Source organism: Heterocephalus glaber, unplaced genomic scaffold, assembly GCF_053883595.1.
Source record: "Heterocephalus glaber isolate CG9 unplaced genomic scaffold, H.glaber_assembly_v1.0 deba00001744, whole genome shotgun sequence".
Classification (NCBI taxonomy): Eukaryota; Metazoa; Chordata; class Mammalia; order Rodentia; family Bathyergidae; genus Heterocephalus; species Heterocephalus glaber.
This window is the reverse complement of record NW_028258450.1, coordinates 4,880,180-4,900,986: the sequence shown is the minus strand read 5'-3', so window position 1 is coordinate 4,900,986 and position 20,807 is coordinate 4,880,180. Positions and strand designations below refer to the sequence as shown.

Below are 20,807 nucleotides of genomic sequence, written 5' to 3'. Positions count from 1 at the left end.
CTAAAGCCACTTTGTTGTTGTAGTTTTTGTTTTTTGCTGTGCTGAAGACACAAGCCAGGCCCCCATCATGCTAGCCAGGCACTGAGCCACTGTACCAACCCTTTTTATTTTATTTATTTTTGTTTAATTAATTAATTTATTTATTTAGGTACCGGGGATCGAACTCGGGACCCTGTGCTTGCGAGGCAGGCGGCGGCACCACTGAGCTACATCCCCGGCCCATTATTTTTTTTTATTTTGAGACAAAGTCTTGCTAAGTCACTCAGTTGCCCAAGCTACCCAGGAACTTTGGATCCTCCTGCCTCAGCCTCCTGAGTAGCCAGGATGACAGGCTAGACCATTGTGCCCGGTCTGAAGCCATATTTTAACAGCTTTTTAAAAATTTTGTTTTGTTTTGTTTGAGACAGGGTCTCGCTATGTAGTTCAGGCTGGTCTTGAATTCACTATGTAGCCCAGGTGGGGCTCGAACTCTTGGTGATCCTCTTGGGATTACAGGCGTGCGCCACCACCCCGGCGGCCCTCATCATTCCTGAAGATCCAGGCAGAGGAAGCCTGGCCCCTGCGAGCCTCATCCAGCCTCTTCCTCCTCCTCGAGATGCCCAACTAGGAGTTCCCGCCTGGAGGAGCTAGGACTACATTTCCCACGAGCCTCCGCACGGTACCGCACCTCCCCCGCGCTTAGCTCGGCGGGGCTCAGTGTCCTTCAGCCGCGGGCCAGCTGCCTGCACTGTCCCTGGCCCCCCACCCCGCCTCGTCACCTCACGCCCGCGTTCTGCAGCCGGGCCGAGCACCCTCTGCCTCCCGCGGCGAACCTGCCTCAGTTTTCCGGACCGGAGTCCCCGCGAGGCAGCTCCTCCCGCGGGGGTTCCCGTGCGCCACGGCTGCGCGCTGGGCGCTGCCCGGGCCGCGCAGAGGCTGGAGCTTGGGGGGCGCGCGGGGCGGGGTCTGGGTCGCCGCGCCACGGGTCGCCAAGGGGACGCGTCGCAGGTGCCGCCGAGCGATGGAGACATCTGCGCCGAGGGCGGGAGCCCGCGCTTCCGGGTGTGTCTTCAGCTCTGGGTGCGGGGGGACCCTCTAGACGGCAGCCTGGCACGCGCGCGTGTTTGTGTGTCCGTGTCTGATGTGTCGCTGTCCCTGCCCGGGTTCCAGTCCTAGTTCTGCTCCTTCCGGGCTGTGTGCCTTGGAGCAGGTGACTGCCCTGGCTGTGCCTCAGTTTCCTCCTTGTACAATGGGCTTGATAAAAGTACCCAACTCTAAGGGCTGTGAGAAGAATTAAAAGGTAAAAGTATAAAGCGCTGAGAGCAACGCCTGGCGCAGCGCAAACACTCAGAAGAATAAATAAATAAAATAAACGGTGATCATGTATCTTTTGTTACGAGGCAAGTGTCATGGTTGTGCAATGTCTGTGAACCTCCTGGTGCTGCCTGTCTGTGTGTGCTCTTGGTGTGTCGTGTGTGCCTGTGTGTGCTTATGTATGTGATGTGTGGCTAGTGGGGGAAGGAGTCTCCATAGCCTTGGTAACCTTGTGCGAAGTGTGTATTGTGTTTTTGCAATGCGGTTGTCCAAGCCTATTAGGTCTGTGTTGTTCCAGGTCTGTGTTTCAGGTTGTGTGTTTATGGGCAGGGTGTGTGACTGGGTGTATTTGTGTGTAATGTGTCTGGATGGGTGAGTGTCATGTATTTGTGTATTTTTGTATGAGTTGTGTAGCTTTGTGGGGGGGGCATCTACATATGTGATGAATCTGTATCCGAGGAGTGAAGTGTGCGTCATGTGTGTCCTCTCTGTGACCATACACAAGCATGTGTGTGTTGTGTGCCCTTGCATGTATGATGTGCCTGTCTGCACGCCTGCATGTGACATGTGTCTGTGTGTCTATGCTGAGATGTCCCTATACCTATGTGATGGGCACGTATGTAACACTTGCATTGCTGAGTGTTCTTTGTCACCCATTTGCCTGTTTGTGACTCTGCCTCAGCGTGTCACTGTGGTGTCCGGGTAGATCTTTGTCTGGCGCCTGTCTGTGGCTTTGGGGACTGACTTTGCCTGTGGTGTGTGTGTATCTTTGTGAGGCTTTGACGACCCTGCATGGCCCGGTGCAACCTTCCTGTGTGTTTTTGGTGTGGCCTGTCCCTGCGTCTTTGTGTGTGACGGGGACGTGTCCCCGTCTGCTGATGGCTGTCCACCTTTGTATGTGATGTGCTTGTCTTCGAGGGTCCCTGCGACATGTGTCAGCTCTGCGTGGGCTGCGTGCGCTTGACACCTGCATCTTGGCATGTAGCACACATGTCCGTGCCATGGTATGTCACAGTGGTGTCATGGCCAGGCACTGGGGACTCTGCACCCCCACACACACACCCAAGGGTCTGCCGGTCCTGCCTGTCCCTCCCCCTCCCGTCTCTCCCCTCCCTCCTGGCAGCTAATGCTACCGGGAGCCAGTTGCCATGACAACACTCCCTCCTCCCTCATTCCTCCCTCCTCCCACCCTTCCTCTGACAGGCTCTCTGCTCCTCCAATCCCGGCTGTCCTCGGGGGCGGGGCCCTCATTCTCGCCCCCCATCTTACCCTCTCCCCCCAACCCCAGCCACCCCGGCTGCCCAGCTCCTCTCCTCTGTCCGCCTTTCCATCCCTCCATCAGTCTGTCCCTGCGAAGAGGGGGAGGGGGGTACCTGAACCAGCAAGCAGCCCCTCCCTCCCCCGTCCTGCGTCTCCCGCCCCTCTCTTGGGCTGGGGGGAGGTCAGGGTCGTGCGGGTCCCCATGGCCGGGGGCTGAGGGCCCGCCCCCTCCTCCCCAGCCGCCACCACCTCCACCTCCCTTCCATCCTCGACAAGATGCCTGCCCCAGGCGCCCTCATCCTCCTCGCGGCCGTCTCCGCCTCCGGCTGCCTGGCGTCTCCGGCCCATCCCGGTGAGTTTGTCCGGCCATCCGTCTGTCCAGGGCCCCCACGCCAACCGCGGCCCCGCTGCTGCGGGGCCCTGTCTGCGGGCCTCCCGATCCGTCACCTGTGCGTGTCTCAGCACCGCCGAGCTGGGCCTGAGAGCCGCGGGGACGGGTGCCTGTGTCGACCAGGCCTGGGGAAGGCAGGCTGGGGGTTGGGCTGGGAAGGGGGCCTGTCTGGCAACCTGTGTGTTTGTGTGCACGCATGTGTGTGCGCCGGTGTGTGCAGGGAGCCGGGGAAGGCTGGGCCTCTGGGAGGCTGGGGACAGAGGGGAGCAACACTATTTCTAAGGGGAGCGCAACACCGATGCTGGCTGGCTTTGGAAGAGACCCAGGGCTTGCAGTGTGTCCCTTCTTAGGGGATGGGGCTGGGGTAAGACGACAGGCCTGGGCTCCAAGCGTCTAGAAAAGAGACAGGTCTCAGCATTCCCTGATTGGCGGCGGTGAGGGGGGCCGCATGGGGCAAGAATGTTCCCCCAGTCTGCAGTTGGGGTATCGGGGTGATGAATCTGCCCATGGGAGCGCATTTTAAATGCTGAGGGCCCCAGGCCCCACTAGTACTCCTTCCCTCAACCTGCATCCGAATTCTTTAATGTCTGGGATGAGGGAATGCGGTGTGTGTGTGGGGGGGTCCCAGCTTTGGTGAGAGGAAGAACCCCACCCCCAGCCCGACCACCTGGGAAGGCCGCAAACTACAACTCCCACAAGGCCCTGGGCCATCTGGTTCCCCTGCCAGGGGCCCCCTGGCTTCAGAGTATCCTGGCAACTGTAGTCCAAGACTGACCAGGATGGGAGGGTCACGGAGTGCAGAAGCCAGGGGCTTGAAGCCGGGACCCCAGCCCAGCCTTGTGCCCACAGATGGATTCGCCTTAGGCCGGGCCCCTCTGGCCCCTCCCTACGCTGTGGTCCTCATTTCCTGCTCTGGCCTATTGGCCTTCATCTTCCTCCTCCTCACCTGTCTGTGCTGCAAAAGGGGTGATGTCGGTTTCAAGGTGAGGTGCCTGAGGAGCTAACCTGTTTTCCCCCAACCCAGGTGTCCAGGGAGGAGGGGCAGCAAATCAGAGCTCACTCTGGCCTGAAGTAATGGCGCCAAGACCTGGAGCCTTGGGATCTGGAAACCGGGGTGGAACTTGGGCTGGGCTGGAGGACTGTATGAATACCACGGGGCAACACACTTAAGGGGAGGAGGCCAGGGTGTCTCTCAGCCCTCTGCTCTGCTCCTCACCTCCCTGGCCCCAGGAGTTTGAGAACCCTGAAGGGGAGGACTGCTCCGGGGAGTACACGCCCCCTGCGGAGGAGACCTCCTCCTCACAGTCGCTGCCGGATGTCTACATCCTCCCGCTGGCTGAGGTCTCCCTGCCAATGCCTGCCCCGCAGCCTTCACACTCAGGTACTGCCCCACACCCAGACCAGGAACCTATAGTCTCAGGGAGGCAGGACAGATGGCACTGACCGTCTTCCCTTCTGGGGCCAGGGACCTGAGTCATGAAAGGTAGAGGTGGGAACCCTAGACTCATGGAAGTAGCCTATAGAGACAGACAGATATCATTTTGGTGGAAGCCATTGCTTAATCCAAAACCAGATTTGGGGATTCTTGTGGGGCAAGGGATGGTGAGATCAGCCTAGATCTCAATCTCAGAGGCAGCCAATGGAAGGCTGAAACCAAGTCATAGGAGCTTGGGATGCCAAAGGGAAAGACTGATTGGCTGCTGGAATGTTGTGGGCAGCCAATGAGGAGGCTGAGGTCCTGTCATGGAATGCGGGAGGTAGCCAATGAAAAGAGACTGGTGTCTGCTTTGACTGGAGTTAACCACTGAGTGCGGGGGGGGGGGGGGTAGCAGCTGGGGGGAAGAGAGGCTTAGGGGCCTCCCCCTCCCCCTCCCCAGACATGACCACCCCCCTGGGCCTTAGCCGACAGCACCTCAGCTACCTGCAAGAGATCGGGAGTGGCTGGTTTGGGAAGGTGAGCAGGGCTGGGGTGGGAGGTAAGGTGTCCATACAGGCGGCCTGTGCTCCTGCTCTGTGTCCATCCCCCCCTCACCACTTTTCATCTGTCCCTCACCCCCGCCTACCCTCTCAGCCTCCCCGTCCACCTCCCCAGCACCCACCCACCACCTCCCCCGCATCTGTCGGTCAGCGCCTCTCTCCTCATTCCATTGACCACTCCGCCTTGCCATCCGGCTCTCCACGCGTCCGTCCGTCTGTCCATCCTTCCATCCGTCCTGCGTCCATCGGACTCTGGGCCCGTGAGTCTCACTTTGTGTGGTGGGGGATGGACGAAGGTGGTCGGGTGTGAGGGGGGAGCCAGAAATGAGGGGGGAGTTGGGGTCCCTGGGGCCAGGGCTGGGGACACGGCTGTGGCTGACTCCATCCGGTGCCTCTCGGCCAGGTGATCCTGGGAGAGATCTTCTCCGACTACACCCCGGCCCAGGTGGTGGTGAAGGAGCTCCGGGCCAGTGCCGGGCCACTGGAGCAGCGGAAGTTCATCTCGGAAGCCCAGCCTTACAGGTATGGAGGCCTCTGGGAGCCCTGAGTCCAGGTTTGCACCTTCATGGAGGTAACATTGATGAGAGGAGAGGTGCAGTGTGGGTTTGAATCCTCAGTCTGCTTTTTCCAGGCTGTGCTACTTGGGCCCAAGGGCTTCCCTCCTAGAGCATCAGGTTCTTCCCCGGACAAAGCTCGGGGTGTGCAGTGCGGTGGAAGTGGGGCGCTGAGGCTGAGCTACAGCAAGTGAGCCCAGGAAGCTTGTGCGTCCTGGTGACTGGGGCCGCAGAAGGTGTGGGATGACCCGAGCTAGGTGCATTGTGAGTTCTGTTATGGAAAGGGTGTGTATGCAGAGAACTCTGATCAGAACAGTTGTAAAAGTGACACAGATACTGAACTTTGACACTCCCTTGCTCCAAAACTGCCCATGGTTCCCTATTGCCTACAGAGCAAGTTCCGTTCTTCTTTACTGCTGAGAGGCCCTGCAGCCTGACCTTGCTCTCTTCCTGCCACTATCCTTGTTACCCCAGACACCCTTGCCTCCTCACTGATTCTTCCACAAACATCCTCTTTCCTGGCTTGGCCTGTGTTTTTGCTTCTTCCTTTTTCTGGTCTTTTAAAAATTTTTTTTCTTAAATTTTGAGACAGCATCTCCCAAAGTCATTAACTTGCCCAGGATGGGCTTGAACTTGAAGTCTTCCTGCCTCAGCCTCTCAGAATGCCACCACGCTTTGCCTTGTCTTGCTTTTCACCTGTCTCTCCCTAGACCTGAGCTGGCAACCATACCTATTTAGATTTCAACTAAATAGAATGAAATAGAATTCAGCACTCATACCCCAGCCACATCTGCCACATATCAGGTGCCCCAGCCATAAGTGGCACAGGACAGTGCAGGTCCCAAGTGTTTCCACCTTCACAGAAAACTCTGCTGGCCAGCACAGGTCTACACTGGCAGCTCAGGGTCTGTCTTGTTGCCTGGGCACAAGTGCCATCAACCCTCAGCAGATGTTTCCTGCATGAGCCACAGGCCTGAGATCAAATCCCAGCATGGCCAGCATCTACAGCTGTGTGACCTTGTGTAAGTCACTTCCCCTCTCTGGGGAATGCTGGGAGGATTTGGCGATGGAAGCAGCCAGCCTTGGCTGCAGGTGTGCAGTGAACTCAGGCCCCTTCTACATCCGTTATCCTAGATCTCCTGGCCCTGCCTATTTCTCATGCCCCGCACATGGCAGGTGCTTTATGAATGTTCTGATTCTTCAACCAGGTGGGTGTGGGAGGCAGGCACCCTCTGCCAGGTGGAGAAGGCCGGGGAAACAGCAGGGCTGCCATCAGAATGCAGAATGACCCTTGCCTCCTGCTAGGCCTCTGCAGGAAAGGAACTTTCTGGGAACTCACCAAACTCTGGGGCCTGTGTGTGGGTAAAGGCCTTTACCACCAGGTTTTATTGAACACCTGTTTGTCTACACACTGGGGACACAGCTGGGAAGAAACTGTCCCAAAATTTCACCCTGGAGAAGGTCACCATATCTAGCAGAGGAGACACATGGATATAAACAACTTGTCAGGTGTGGTGGTCCACATCTGTATTCCCAGCACTCTGGGAGGCTGAAGCAGGAGGATTGTAAAATTGGAGCCCAACCTCAGCAACTAAGTGACTTAGCGAATCCCTGTCTAGAAAGCAAGCAAGCGAGCAAGCAAGCAAGCTGGGGAGGTGTCTCAGTGTGGAGGCCCTGGGTCGATCCACAATACTGAAAAAAAAAGTAAACAACTAAATTTTCAAAAGAGAAACGATAGGGCTGGGGATTTAGCTCAGTGGTTCTGCCGCCTGCCTCCCAACCACAAGGTCCTGAGTTCAATCCTCGGTACCCCCCCCCCCCCAAAAGAGAGAGAAACCATAAGGAGAATGGGTGTTTTGAGGAAATGTGGCAGTATGTGACAGACAGGGACCTCTTTGGACAGAAACATCACAGGTGTGGGACTGACTTGGAGCCTCAGCCATCCAAAGCAGTGGGAAGTATGTTCCAGGCAGAGGGAACAGCAGATGCAAAGCTGGGAGACAGGAGAAGCTGGGGGAGCCGGAGCAGCCCAGAAGTATAGTGAGGATAGAAGGCAAAACTAGAGCCCAACATGTTCAAATACCAACAGTGGTACCAGTCATGACCTCTCATGAGTGCCAGCTCCTCTCTGGTCCCTCCATTCTACAGAGGAGGCAGATGGAGGCAGGGAGGGGTGCACAGACACCTGGGAAAGCTGGACTCAGGACTGGAACCCACAGTGTGAGTGTGCAGGCATCAGGCCCAGCCAGCACTGGGGGGCAGTGAAGCTTCCTGGGGAGATGGTGCTGAAGCTGGGGTGGGGAGGGGCCCAGCGGAAAGCCCTGCAAGCACAGGGTGTAGGGAATTTGGGACAAAACAGGGTGGTGATGCCAAGGAGCCAGCCCTCTCTGTGGCACTGGGGATCCATAGAAGGCTGTGCACAGGTGAGTGGCAAGGGAGGGTCAAACTGCAGGCCAGGACTGTGGGGATGGGGCGGAAGGGACTGAGAAGGGAAAGGCAGGATGAAGGCTGGGGATGAGGAGGCACACAAGGGTCCCGGGGGCCGTCCTGGGATGGGGTGCGTGTGGGGTGGGCAGGGCCTCTCCGAGGGGCCTGACTGAGGGCACAGTGGTCACCATTGCAGTTTGGCTCTGCCGGGTGGTGGGGTGGGTGGGGCCTTCTCTCACCAGCCGCCTCCCCCCAGGAGCCTGCAGCACCCCAACGTCCTCCAGTGCCTGGGCCTGTGTGTGGAGACGCTGCCTTTCCTGCTGATTATGGAGTTCTGCCAGCTGGTGAGGCCCCACCCCGACTTCCCTCTCTTCAGAGCCTCTGTGCTCGGCGCTACCCTTTCTCCAGCGCTGGCTACGCGAGTGGCCCCTGAGCTAGCAACTGAGGAGGTTTCAGCATTCCATTCCGTCCTTTGAGCAGAGCACCCCCATCCTTGCTTTGGGGAGGTGCTGCTGTGCTGACCGGTCCTGCTTTCCTCCCAGGGGGACCTGAAGCGGTACCTCCGGGCCCAGCGGCCCCCCGAGGGCCTGTCCCCCGAACTGCCCCCGCGCGACCTGCGGACACTGCAGAGGATGGGCCTGGAGATCGCCCGGGGCCTGGCGCACCTGCACTCGCACAATTACGTGCACAGGTGCGTAGGGCCTCAGGGAGGAGCTGCAGGGGCAGGAGGGGGAGGAGGAAGAAGGTGGGGGAGAAGCCCGAGGATACCGGCGAGGGAAGACTGGGGAGCCAGGAGAGAAGGAGGAGTCAGGGGATGAGAGGGCGCGGCCAGGTTTGGAGGGGAGGAGCTATGAGTGGAAGGGAAGGGTCATGTGAGGAAGGGCAGGATCAGGCACAGAGGGAAAGAAGCTAGGAAAGGGAGTAGAAAAGTCAGGTCGGAGGAGGAGGGGCCAGGAGAGGACGGGGAGGAGCCAGGGGAGGAGAGGAGGAGCCAGGAGAGAAAAAGATTCAAGGAAGGAGGAGACAGCTAGAGCGGGGGAGGGGAGGGGTCCTGCGCTCGCTCACCGCCCCCGCCCCCCCCCCCCCCCCCCGCCCCAGTGACCTGGCCCTGCGTAACTGCCTGCTGACTTCTGACCTCACGGTGCGCATCGGAGACTATGGGCTGGCGCACAGCAACTATAAGGTGGGGCCGCCCTCCACCGGGTGGGGTGAGGTGGGGGTGGGGCCCTCGCCTGCCTGACCCCCCCTCCCCCCCCAGGAGGATTACTACCTGACCCCCGAGCGCCTGTGGATCCCGCTGCGCTGGGCAGCGCCCGAGCTCCTCGGGGAGCTGCACGGCACCTTCATGGTGGTGGACCAGAGCCGCGAGAGCAACATCTGGTGAGGCCCAGGACCTAGGGCCAGGACACGGATGCCTGCCATGGGGAAACTGGGGGGGGGGGGCACCTGGGAGGACAGGGCTGCACTGAGGCCTCTTCTCTCTGTTCCTTGCAGGTCTTTGGGGGTGACCCTGTGGGAGCTGTTTGAGTTTGGGGCACAGCCCTACCGCCACTTGTCAGATGAGGAGGTCCTTGCCTTTGTTGTCCGACAGCAGCACGTCAAGCTGGCCCGGCCAAGGCTCAAGCTGCCCTACGGGGACTACTGGTGAGGGCCAGGCCCTGACCCTGGGGCCCTGACCTCCCTGTCCCACCCCAGAGTAGCCCCAGGACCCCCTACCACCCACAGTCTATCTCACCCTTCCATGTTTCCCCAAGAGTAGAGAAAGGTCATCCTCACCTGCTCTGCCGGCATCTGCTACTGGCAGGAGGGAAACTGAGGCGGGCAGTGGCAGAGCGGGGGTCTGAAGTGTGGTGGAGTCCTGCTGCTTCCTCTGATCCCAGAACTCACAGCCATCTCACCTGCGTCTCCCGCCCCTCTGCCCCCAGCCCTCTCTCCCTCTCTGGGCCTCTGTCCCACCTCTAGATTTCTTCTCTTTTTTTCTTTTTTTTAAGCGTAAGAAAAACTTATTGAAAGATAGCTTCTGTCTAAGAGAGACAGAAGGGGGGCCGGAAAGTGGGTTGCCCCCCCTCTAGATTTCTGTCCTTCTCTGTCTCTCTGTGTCTCTGTCCTGCTCACTCTTGCCTTGCCCGTCACCCAGGTATGACATCCTGCAGTCCTGCTGGCGGCCCCCGGCCCAGCGCCCCTCGGCCTCCGACCTCCAACTGCAGCTCACCTACCTGCTCTCGGAGCGGCCCCCCAGACCCCCACCCCCGCCGCCCCCACCCCGAGATGGTCCCTTCCCCTGGCCCTGGCCTCCATCACACAGTGCGCCACGCCCGGGGACCCTCTCCTCTCCATTCCCCCTTCTGGATGGCTTCCCCGGGGCGGACCCAGATGATGTGCTCACAGTCACCGAGAGCAGCCGTGGCCTCAACCTGGAGTGCCTCTGGGAGAAGGCCCGGCGTGGGGCCGGCCGGGGTGGGGGGGCACCTGCCTGGCAGCCAGCATCGGCGCCCCCAGCCCCCCACGCCAACCCCTCCAACCCTTTCTACGAGGCGCTGTCCACGCCCAGCGTGCTGCCGGTCATCAGCGCCCGCAGCCCCTCGGTCAGCAGCGAGTACTACATCCGCCTCGAGGAGCATGGCTCTCCGCCCGAGCCCCTCTTCCCCAACGACTGGGACCCCCTGGACCCAGGCCTGCCTGCTGCTCAAGCCCCCCAGGCCCCCTCCGAGGTCCCTCAGCTGGTGTCCGAGACCTGGGCCTCCCCCCTCTTCCCTGCGCCCCGGCCCTTCCCAGCCCAGTCCTCAGCATCTGGCAGCTTCCTGCTGAGCGGCTGGGACCCCGAGGGCCGGGGCGCTGGGGAGACCCTGGCAGGAGACCCCGCCGAGGTTCTGGGGGAGCGGGGTACTGCTCCGTGGGCCGAAGAAGAGGAGGAGGAAGAGGGCAGCTCCCCAGGGGAGGACAGCAGCAGCCTCGGGGTAGGGCCCAGCCACCGGGGGCCCCTGCCCTGTCCCCTGTGCAGCCGAGAGGGGCCCTGCTCCTGCCTGCCACTGGAGCGGGGGGACGCTGTGGCCGGCTGGGGGGGCCACCCTGCCCTTGGCTGTCCCCACCCCCCAGAGGACGACTCATCCCTGCGGGCAGAGCGGGGCTCCCTGGCCGACTTGCCCTTGGCCCCCCCCGCATCAGCTCCCCCCGAGTTTCTGGACCCCCTCATGGGGGCCGCAGCACCCCAGTACCCCGGGCGGGGACCACCTCCCGCTCCTCCGCCCCCACCGCCACCTCCCCGGGCATCCGCAGAACCAGCCGTGACTCCCGACCCCCCATCGGCCGTGGCCAGTCCAGGCTCAGGCCTGTCGTCTCCGGGCCCCAAGCCGGGGGACAGCGGCTACGAGACCGAGACCCCTTTTTCCCCCGAGGGAGCCTTCCCAGGTGGGGAGGCAGCCGAGGAGGAAGGGATCCCTCGGCCTCGGGCTCCCCCCGAGCCACCCGACCCAGGAGCGCCCCGGCCACCCCCAGACCCGGGTCCCCTCCTACTCCCAGGGACCCGGGAGAAGCCAACCTTCGTAGTTCAAGTGAGCACCGAGCAGCTGCTGATGTCCCTGCGAGAAGATGTGACAAGGAACCTCCTAGGGGACAAGGGGGCGACACCCCGGGAAACAGGACTCAGGAAGGCGGGGAGAGGCCCCGGGAACAGAGAGAAAGTCCTGGGCCTGAACAGGGACCTGCCAGTCCTGGGCAGCGGGAAGAAAGCCCCAAGCCTAAGCCTACCCGTGAACGGGGTGACAGTGTTGGGGAACGGGGCCCAGAGAGCCCCGGACATCGAGGAGAAGCCTGCAGAGAACGGGGGCCTGGGGTCCCCAGAGAGAGAAGTGAAAGTGCTGTCGAATGGGGAGCTGACACCTCCAAGGAGGGAGGAGAAGGCCTTGGAGAATGGGGGGCCGAGGTCCCCAGAGGCCGGGGAGAAGGTTCTGGCGAATGGGGGGCCGATACCCCCCGGGATCGAGGAGAAGGTCTCAGAGAATGGGCTCCTGAGGTTCCCCAGGAACACGGAGAGGCTGACAGAGACTGGGCCTTGGAGAGCCCCAGGGCCCCGGGAGAAGACGCCCGAGAGTGGGGAGCCAGCCCCCGAGACCCCGCTGGAGAGAGCCCCTGTGCCCAGCGAGGTGGCCCTGCTCCAGAACGGCTTGGAGACAGCTCCTGGCCCCCTTGGCCCAGCCCCCAAGATCGGGATGCTGGACCCCGGGAAAGAGAGGAGAGCCCACGAGACTGGGGGGGTGCCGAGAGCCCCCGGGGCTGGGAGGCTGGACCTCGGGAGTGGGGGCCGAGCCCCAGTGGGCATGGGGATGGCCCCCGGCGGCGGCCTCGGAAGCGGCGTGGACGCAAAGGTCGGATGGGTAGACAGCAAGAAGCCACAGCCGCTGCCACCGCTACCACCCCCGGAAGCCCACCCGAGGAGGCCAGAGCCAGTGTCCCCGAGGGTCAGGCCCGAGGTGGCCCCCGAGGGAGAGCCCGGGGTCCCAGACAGCAGAGCCGGCGGAGACACGGCACTCAGCGGAGACGGGGACCCCTCCAAGCCCGAGAGGAAGGGCCCCGAGATGCCACGGCTGTTCTTGGACTTGGGACCCCCACAGGGGAACAGCGAGCAGATCAAAGGTGAGGAGCCCTGGGGAGGTGGGGGCTGGCGCCTTCTGGGGTGGGTGTGGCAGTGGGGATGCCAGTTCAGAGTGACTGCAGAGCCTGGAGTCATATTGCCCCAGCACAAACCCTGGCTCTTTCCCTTCCCTACTCTGCAGTCTTGGGCAGACATGCTTGCTGCTCCGTGCCTCAGTTTCCCCGTCTGTTGCTCAGTGTGGCTGTGAGGGTTGAGTTAGGGCTCAAGCCTCCATCGGGAGCTGCTGTTAGTGATGTGATCCATCTAGACCAGGACTCCTGGAGTCATACACCAGATGGTACCAGGAAATGGCGAAGTGGCCTGAGGAAGATGGAGTGTAGGGAGAAAAGGCTTTGTCTGCAGGGGGCTGCCACATCCCAAGAAGCCCACCCAGAGCTGCCAAGTCTGGTGCTTTTCCTTTTTAAACAAGAGCTCTGTTTGCAACCAATTCCAAAGAAGGGGGAAGAGGGTAGGCAGAGTCCCGGGCTGCTGGCACGTGGTCTTCCCTTTAAACTCTCCAATGAGCCAGTATCCCCCCAGCATGCCACACCACCAGCAGCAAGGTGCTGAGGGCTGGGAGGATCAAGAACATGGGAAGCACTTTGCTACAGAGTGGACATCCAAGAAAAATGGAGAGGAAGGATGGACAGCCCTGTACGGGAGGAGACCTGATTTCCTTAAACATCCGTGTGACAGTTACCAGTGCTGGTGACCTCCCAGCCACGCTCAGTTTCTACTGCCAGCGGGGCCAGGACAGGGGCTGTGACAGGCCTCAGGAGTGTAGCGTGGAGTTTGTGTCCAGCTCTGTCTGAAAGGACACTGGGCAGCATGGTTGTGTTAGCTGCTGAGCAGCCAGGGTACCTCAGAGGCTCGGTCAGGTTGGGGCTGCCAGGAGAAGAGGCCCGGAATGGCTTTTTTCCACTGGCGAATTCCTATTCATCCAGTGCAACTGCCCCCTTCCCTGGGAAGCCGGCCTGCTTTCTGAAGGCCATCACCCTGTCCTCTCTGGGCACTGTGGGTTCCCTCTCAGCAGCACGCCTCTGCCTCCATCAGTGAGGTGCTTGGGCAGGGAAGGACTCAACCAGGTGACTTCTGAGAGAAGTGAAGGAGAAGAAGTGTGAGCCAGGCAGGCCCCTGGGGCAGCGGTGCTGCAGGGAGAGGAAACCAAGTGAGCGCTAGTTTGACGTGTTCAGGGCACAGCCGTCCTTCTCCCTGGCCCTCCCCTGCCTGCCTCTCATCCCCGCTGGGCTCCTGTCCAGTGAGAGCACAGGTTCAGGGGGGAACGTGCTTGCCCAGGGACACACCAAGGGAGGACAGGTTTGGGTTGGAAGCTAGCTGTCCTCCAGGAAACTGAAATCCTTCACTCCCTGCAGGCTGAGACTGGAGAGCGGGGGCAGAGGAGGGGTTTGGAGATGGTTAGAGCACAGCTTTGCCTCTCAAGGGCCAGCGAGGGGAAGCACTTGGCCGGGGAACATGCATCCACCCCACTGACCCAAGCACTTCTGCGCCCTCGGGGCGTGCGTGGGCCAGAGCCCTGTGGCTGCCCTGCTGGGAGATCTCCAAGGGGTGGGAAGGCCCAGAGCCCGAGGACCAGCAGGACTGAGTCAGAAAAGGGAACAGCATTGCAGAGGCCCAGAGGATATGGCTGGACGAAGGCCAGGCCAAAATGAAGTGTGGGCAACCAGCAGGGGCGGCTGTCAGAGAACCCGGGTTGTAGGCCCTGCGTCCTGGGGCGCTGTGGGTGGACTGAGGACCGGAGTGGCACAGAGCGCCCGCCCTGACGGAGCAAGGAGGGGCCGGCCCGGGACGCGCGCGGAGGGCCCGCCGCAGGTCCCCCGACGCCGCACGCTCTCTCCCCCGCAGCCAAGCTCTCGCGCCTGTCGCTGGCGCTGCCGCCGCTCACGCTCTCGCCGTTCCCGGGCCCGGGCCCGCGGCGGCCCCCATGGGAGGGCGCGGACGCCGGGGCGGCTGGCGGGGAGGCCGGCGGGGCGGGGTCGTCGGGGCCGGCGGAGGAGGACGGGGAGGACGAGGACGAGGACGAGGAGGAGGAGGACGCGGCGGCGGGGCCGCGGGGCCCCGAGAGGACGCGGGCAGCCCCGGTGCCCGTCGTGGTGAGCAGCGGCGACGCGGACGCGGCCCGCCCGCTGCGGGGGCTGCTCAAGTCTCCGCGCGGGGCCGACGAGCCAGAGGACAGCGAGCTGGAGAGGAAGCGCAAGATGGTCTCCTTCCACGGGGACGTGACCGTCTACCTCTTCGACCAGGTGGGTGCGGCGGGCGCGGGCACGCGGTGGGTGCGGCCGCCGGGGAGGCCACGCCTCGGGGTCGGGCTGAGGAGAACTCGCCCCTGACGCGGAAGGAAGCTTGTTTCCCTGGTGGGCGGGGACTTGACGTGCCACGCCCCCAATCGGGCGGGGTCTCAAAGGGCGCTTTTCTAGCATGAGGGCGGGCCTGGATGGAGGCTACGCCTTAAAGGGTGGGGCCTAGAGGGAAGCTTATCCCAGAATCGGCCTGGAGCTGGAGGAGGCCACACTTCCAAGGAGAAGGCTGGAGGAAACCTTAGCCTGAGAGGATGAGACCCAGGGATGGGGCGCAGCAGAGGGATGGGCCAAGCCTAGAGCCTGGAGCAAGAGTAGGACCTGGAGTGGAGGGGGGCCGGTGGGGTGCGGGGGTCCGTAGAGGAAGGAGAGGCCTTGCAGCGTGTCTGAAAGGAAAGGGAGATAGATAGTGGTTAGTCAAGTAACGGAGCCTGGAGAGGCTAGGGAGAAATGGCTGTGCAGTGAGGGCGTGGCCTGATCATGGGGCGGAGCCTAGTGGAATTTGGGGCGGAGTCTCAAGCAGAGCCCCAAGGACCTTAGAGGACATTGAGGTGGATCTTACCCGAGAAGGATTTGAACATCGTGACATGCAGTATTATGATACTTAGCCATTGGGCCGGGGATTTAGTTCAGTGGTTCCGCCGCCTGCCCCGAAAGCGCAAGGACCTGAGGTCGATTCCCGGTACCAAAGAAAAAAAAAAAGATATTTAGCCACTTGGGAGAATGAGGCAGGAAGATTGCTTGTGCCCAGGAGTTCGAGGCCAGCCTGGACACTACAGCGAGATGCCGTCTCAAAAACGAAAAAACAAAACAAAGTTGGGGTAAGATCAGAAATGGATGCAACTAACGACGGGCTGAAGTCTGAGTTAAGTGTCTCTGAAAGCTGGGCGCCTGCAATCCCAGCACGTGAAAGGCTGAGGCAGGAGGATCGCACGTTCGAGCCCAGCCTGGGCAATTTAGCGAAACCCTGTCTGTCTCAGGAGGATCTGGGGGGGACAATGTTAAAGAGAGAAAGGGAGGGCAAGGTGGTGCTGTGAATGAACCTGGGCGGGGGAGACCACGGCGAAGACTGGGTCTGGCGCTTGGGCCAAGGCCACTGCTGGGCAGAGTCCCCTCTGAAGGCGGGGTGTGCGGGGTTGGGGAGGCCGCTGGCTCCGAGCGGCGATGGGCGGAGCCCGCAGCCAGGTGAGGAGCTGGCCTCGGGGAGGCGGAGGCGTCCGGGGCCTGGAGGGCAGGTGCGGGGCTGCGGGCTCCTCCCCGCGGTTGTCCATCGGATGCCAAGGCCCGGCCGAGGAGTGCCAGCGGGAGGGGAGCTTGCGGGGGAGGCGGTGCGTGGGGTGTGACGCTTCGTGCCCTCGCGGGTCCCCTCATCTGTCTCCGCAGGAGACGCCAACCAACGAGCTGAGCGTCCAGGGGCCCCCCGAGGGGGACACGGACCCGTCAACGCCCCCAGCGCCCCCGACGCCTCCCCACCCCGCCACCCCCGGAGATGGGTTTCCCAGCAACGACAGCGGCTTTGGTGAGGGGCGGGGCCTCCGCTGTGGGCAGGGGGCTGGGCGGGGCTGGGTGTGGTCTTCGGTGGGCGGGGCCGAAGCCGGGCTGTGACCCGGTCTGAGAGTTCGGCTCTCCTCTCCCTTAGGAGGCAGTTTCGAGTGGGCGGAGGATTTCCCCCTCCTCCCCCCGCCAGGGCCCCCCCTGTGCTTCTCCCGCTTCTCCGTCTCGCCTGCGCTGGAGACCCCGGGGCCCCCCGCCCGGGCCCCCGACGCCCGGTCCGCAGGTACTGTGCCCCACTTCCAGTCCATGCTCCCGAGTGTCATCCTTCCCCTCACCCCTCCCAGGATTTCCCTGCCTCTTGCTTCTCAGCCTTTTCCCCCATACCCCAGTCACTACTGTCCCCTGCCCAAGTGGGGTCCGTCAGACACCCCCTCCCCAGCCTCAGTTTCCCGTCCTGTAAGGATCATACACACACTTGTGCCCATCTCTGACCTATTTCTGGGCTCGAGCCTAGCAGATTCGTTGGTGGGGGCTCAGGGATCTGACAGACAATTAGGACATGGCCACCAGCGAGTCCCTTGACAGCTCCGTCAGCACGCCACAGAGCAGCAGGCAGTGTGTCTGCCACACTTGGACCCATCTGAGCCTCACATAAGCCCACCGGGGTCTTGTTTTACCAGAGGGAAAACAGGCCTCCTTTGAGCGAGGAGCTGTCTCCGTGCCGCACTGCTGGCTCCCTGCAGCCCCAGTCCACACCTGCTGCTCCTCTTCTATCTGGCGCAGCATGTGGTGCTAATCCCCAGGCCACCTCAGCAGAGGGTCAGGGCCTTCCTAGTGCTGATTTCGGGTGCCACCACCACTGAGGCCTGGCAGGTGGGACTGTGCTCTCTGCTGCCCGCCCGGAGGACACCCCAGTACCTGGAGAAGGGCTGGGAAGGGAGAGGTGCAACTGGACCTGTCAGGGAGGATTCCGTTTCTGCTTCCCCAGATGTTGCTTAGGTCCAGGTATTGTCCCCCCATTCATGGGCTGTGTGACCTGGGGGAAGTCACTTTCCTCTGTGCTTTAGTTTCCTCACTTGTAGATTGGGGATGCTACTGGCCGGGGATTTAGCCCAGTGGTTCCGCTGCCTGCTTTGGAAGCACAAGGTTCTGCATTGGATCCCCAGCACAAAAAAAAAAAAGAAAGAAAGATTGGGGATGCTAACAGGATCCAGCTCCTAAGAGGACATTAAATGGCTTCATCCTCCTGTATGCGCAGCTTGGAGCCGTGTAGCAGTGGCCTTGGGCTGTTAGCTGGATTGCGCCTCACTGGGTGGGTGTTTGCTGAGAGACCTCGGTGAGCATCTGCTGTGTGGGGGCCCTGCCTGCCTCTGCCTCCACTAACCACACAGCATCACCGTAGGAGAATAGCTGCAAACAGGGTTGCTGGAAAAGCAGGTGGCAAGAGGAAAGGTCTCTGTCTTCCCCAGAGCAGTGTCACCTGGCCAGGGACACTTGTTAACTGGGTGACAGGAAAGGGACAGGGCGCTGTCAGGGGGAACAGCTTGCACATAGGCCCAGAGGCAGGACAGAACTTGGCCAGTTCCGGGAACTGGGGTGGCCATGGTGGAGGGGTGAGGTGCAGTGGGCCAGGGCCTGTGCTGTCCTGGGCACTAGGGAACCATGGAAGACTGTATGCAGGGGAGGGGCCTGGGACCACAGCGGGCTGAGGAGGGGAGAAAGCAGAAACTGGGTGGCTGGGGAGAAGCTGGTGACAGGGACGAGGGACAGGCCTGGGGCTGACTCTTGGCTATGTCCCCAGCCTCGCCCTGAATGTCACTGCTCCCAACACCTCATCTCACAGCCCCCGTGAGGGCAGGGTGGGGTGCAGATAGGCCAAATGGTGAGTCAGGGCTGAGGCTGGCAGAGCCAGCTAGTGAGGTGACCTCGCTTTAGTCACCAGAAGACAAAGTCAGAGGCCCTGGTTATGTGAAACTCCAAATCCCTGTGCTCGGCTGACAGATACTGGGAGGCCACCGCACGGCTGGCTGCTGGTGTGCCCAGCTGAGTGACAACACCACGTGTCCCAGTCTCCCCATTCCTTTGAAAAGGAGCCATTGGACTGAGGCTGGGCCAGGGATTGAGGACCACAGTCCCTGTCCTCACTGAGCTTCCTTACACTCTGGGGAAGCAAGCAGACGGGAAGCACGTCTGCCATAACTGGGGTGACCCCAGAGTGACAAACATATGGGGGGGAAGTGGGCAACAGCCTGGGGTCAGGTGACTGCGTGGCTGGGTGATCGGGGAGACCTCTGCAGGGGCAGTGGGAGCAGGCCCTGAGGGAGGCTGTGCTCGGAGCTGTGCGGGTACAGCGAGGTAGCCAGTGTGGCTGCAGTGGAGGGGCCCGAGAAGCCCAGGTGAGGACAGGGGTGGAAGGCAGATGGCGGGCTGGATGCGGGGCCTTCCGGGCCACAGCTGTGCTTTCACCCTGAGCCATCTGAAGCTGGCAGTCTGTCCCCCCATAATCCTGTGTGTCTCTCCCTTCTCTCCATCCTCAGGCCCCGTGGAGAATTGATTCCCCAAAGACCTGACCCCCCTGCACCCCCTGAAGAGGGGCTGAGAGTAGAATCCTCTGTGGATGACGGAGCCACTGCCACCACTGCAGATGCCACCACCACCGCCTCCGGGGAGGCTCCCGAGGGTGGGTCCTCCCCCTCCCCCTCCCCCTCCTCCACCACGTGCCAAACAGGAGGCCCTGGCCCTCCACCCCCCAGCCCCCCAGACAGCTCCCCAGACCCCCCAGACCCCCTTGGTGCCAAATGAGGCAAGAAGCCCTTCGCCCTTCCTGGAGAGCCGCTTTCTCAGAACTGAACTGAACTCTTTGGGCCTGGAGCCCCGGGCACAGTGGAGGCCCCTTCTCACTCACTCCCGCCCCGAACAGGGGCGGCAGGCTTCGGGGACCTGGACTCCATCTCCATCTCCCTTGCCCTTCCCAGCCCGGCCCCCAGAGGGGCCTCTGGTTCAACCTTCGCGTGGCATTTTCACATTATTTAAAAAAGACAAAAACAACTTTTTGGAGGAACGTGGGCCCTGTGTGTGTTTCAGGGGGTGCAGAGAGAAGACACTGTCCTCGAGGCTCCTCAGGCGTGGTGGGGGAGCCTCTCCTGGTCCCTGCTCTGGGTCTGGAGTTCAAGACTCCCAACTTCTCCCAGCACTTGGGAGGCTGAGGTGGGAGGATCACCAAGTCTGAGCCTGGGCTACACAGCAAGACCCTGTCTCAAAAAAACAAAAAAACAGGCCGGGGATTTAGCTCAGTGGTTCCGCCGCCTGCTCGCAAGTGCAAGGACCCGAGTTCGATCCCACATACCAAAACAAACAAGACTCCCAAACTTCAGCAGCAGTCCAATTGACCAGGAGGCCATGAGGAGCAGCGAGGGTGGGCTGTGGTGGGAGCCATGTTTCCACAGGCTGCCACAAGCTGTCCAGGACAGGGGCAGGTGTTGGAGATCAGAAATGACCTGCTGATGCCCATAGTGGACCATGACAGTGTCCGAGACACCTTCTCAGACTGCCACCGCTTGTCCTTGAGGGTCAACGTTGTCATCCCTGCCTGTGATGGCACTGCCTCAGTTTACCCACTTTTCCATGTGACTTCTGGCTCCCTGACATCCTCATCTCTGGACTTCTGCCTAACCTCATCTCTGTGCAGATTCCTAGTGTTCTCCCCATGCTTCTGAGCTACTCCGCCTGGTTTTGGTCTCCACCTGCCCTGGTGTTCTCTGCCATCCACCTGGGACTTCTCTCTCCCTGTCTTTCTCCCTCGAGGTTTCTGTGTCTGTCCCCTTGTTCCTGCCTGCACCTGTCTCTTTCCCTGTACTGGGCACCCATCCATCTTTTGGTCCTTTGCACCTGGCTGTCCCGTCACCTGGGGCCAGATTCACTGGCACTTTAGGAGGTAGTTGGATGGCAGAGGAGGAAGGAGCAAGGGGCGGACCCCTGAGACTCTAAGTTTAGGAATTTAGGTGGTGCAAGCATTATGGTCACACCGGTCTCCAGCAACTGGGACAGGGAGAAGGCTTTTGCCTCTTCAGCCATAGTCACTGCTAGTGTACACGGTGGTGGCCCTTGATACAATCTTGGGTATGCCTGCCCAGGGTGGGAATGCAGGAAGTGAGCGGGGGCAGCCCAGGGGCCTGGGCCTGGACCCCCAGGTCTGAGGGAAGAGGATGGGCCTGGACTTCCAGGTCTGAGGGAGCATGTGCACATTGGTTCACCAGAGCTAATATAACAAAGTACTTGAGATCTGGTGTCTTAAAGTATAGCAATACACTGTCTCAACTCCGGAGGTTCGAAGTCCAGGATAAATGCTAGCAAGGTGGTTTCCCTCTGGGGACTCTGAGGGGAAGTGAGCTCCATGGCCTTCCTACCCTGGTTCCTGGCACTCTGCTGGTGATACTTGGTGGTCCTGGGCATCATAAGCTTCACCA

At 61.3% G+C, this 20,807-nt stretch overlaps 1 protein-coding gene across 2 annotated transcripts; it reads left to right on the top strand.

Annotated features, from left to right (window-relative positions):
* Positions 1-438: 438 nt before the first annotated feature.
* On the top strand, positions 439-19,402 carry Lmtk3 (lemur tail kinase 3). 2 transcript variants are annotated; one of them, XM_087200557.1, is made up of 16 exons: positions 439-1,041; positions 2,793-2,905; positions 3,809-3,927; positions 4,175-4,325; positions 4,822-4,898; positions 5,325-5,443; positions 8,159-8,246; positions 8,445-8,593; positions 9,001-9,085; positions 9,161-9,282; positions 9,397-9,546; positions 10,040-12,534; positions 14,396-14,793; positions 16,231-16,366; positions 16,487-16,624; positions 18,879-19,402. In XM_087200557.1, exons 1-16 carry the CDS (start codon positions 1,001-1,003, stop codon positions 18,893-18,895), a joined length of 4,398 nt encoding a protein of 1,465 aa, XP_087056683.1. In that variant the 5' UTR covers positions 439-1,000; the 3' UTR covers positions 18,896-19,402. The 2 variants fall into 2 exon arrangements, with proteins under 2 accessions (XP_087056683.1, XP_021101499.2); XM_021245840.2 differs by having other exon boundaries at positions 441-1,041; positions 3,794-3,927.
* The last annotated feature ends 1,405 nt before the right edge of the window (positions 19,403-20,807 follow it).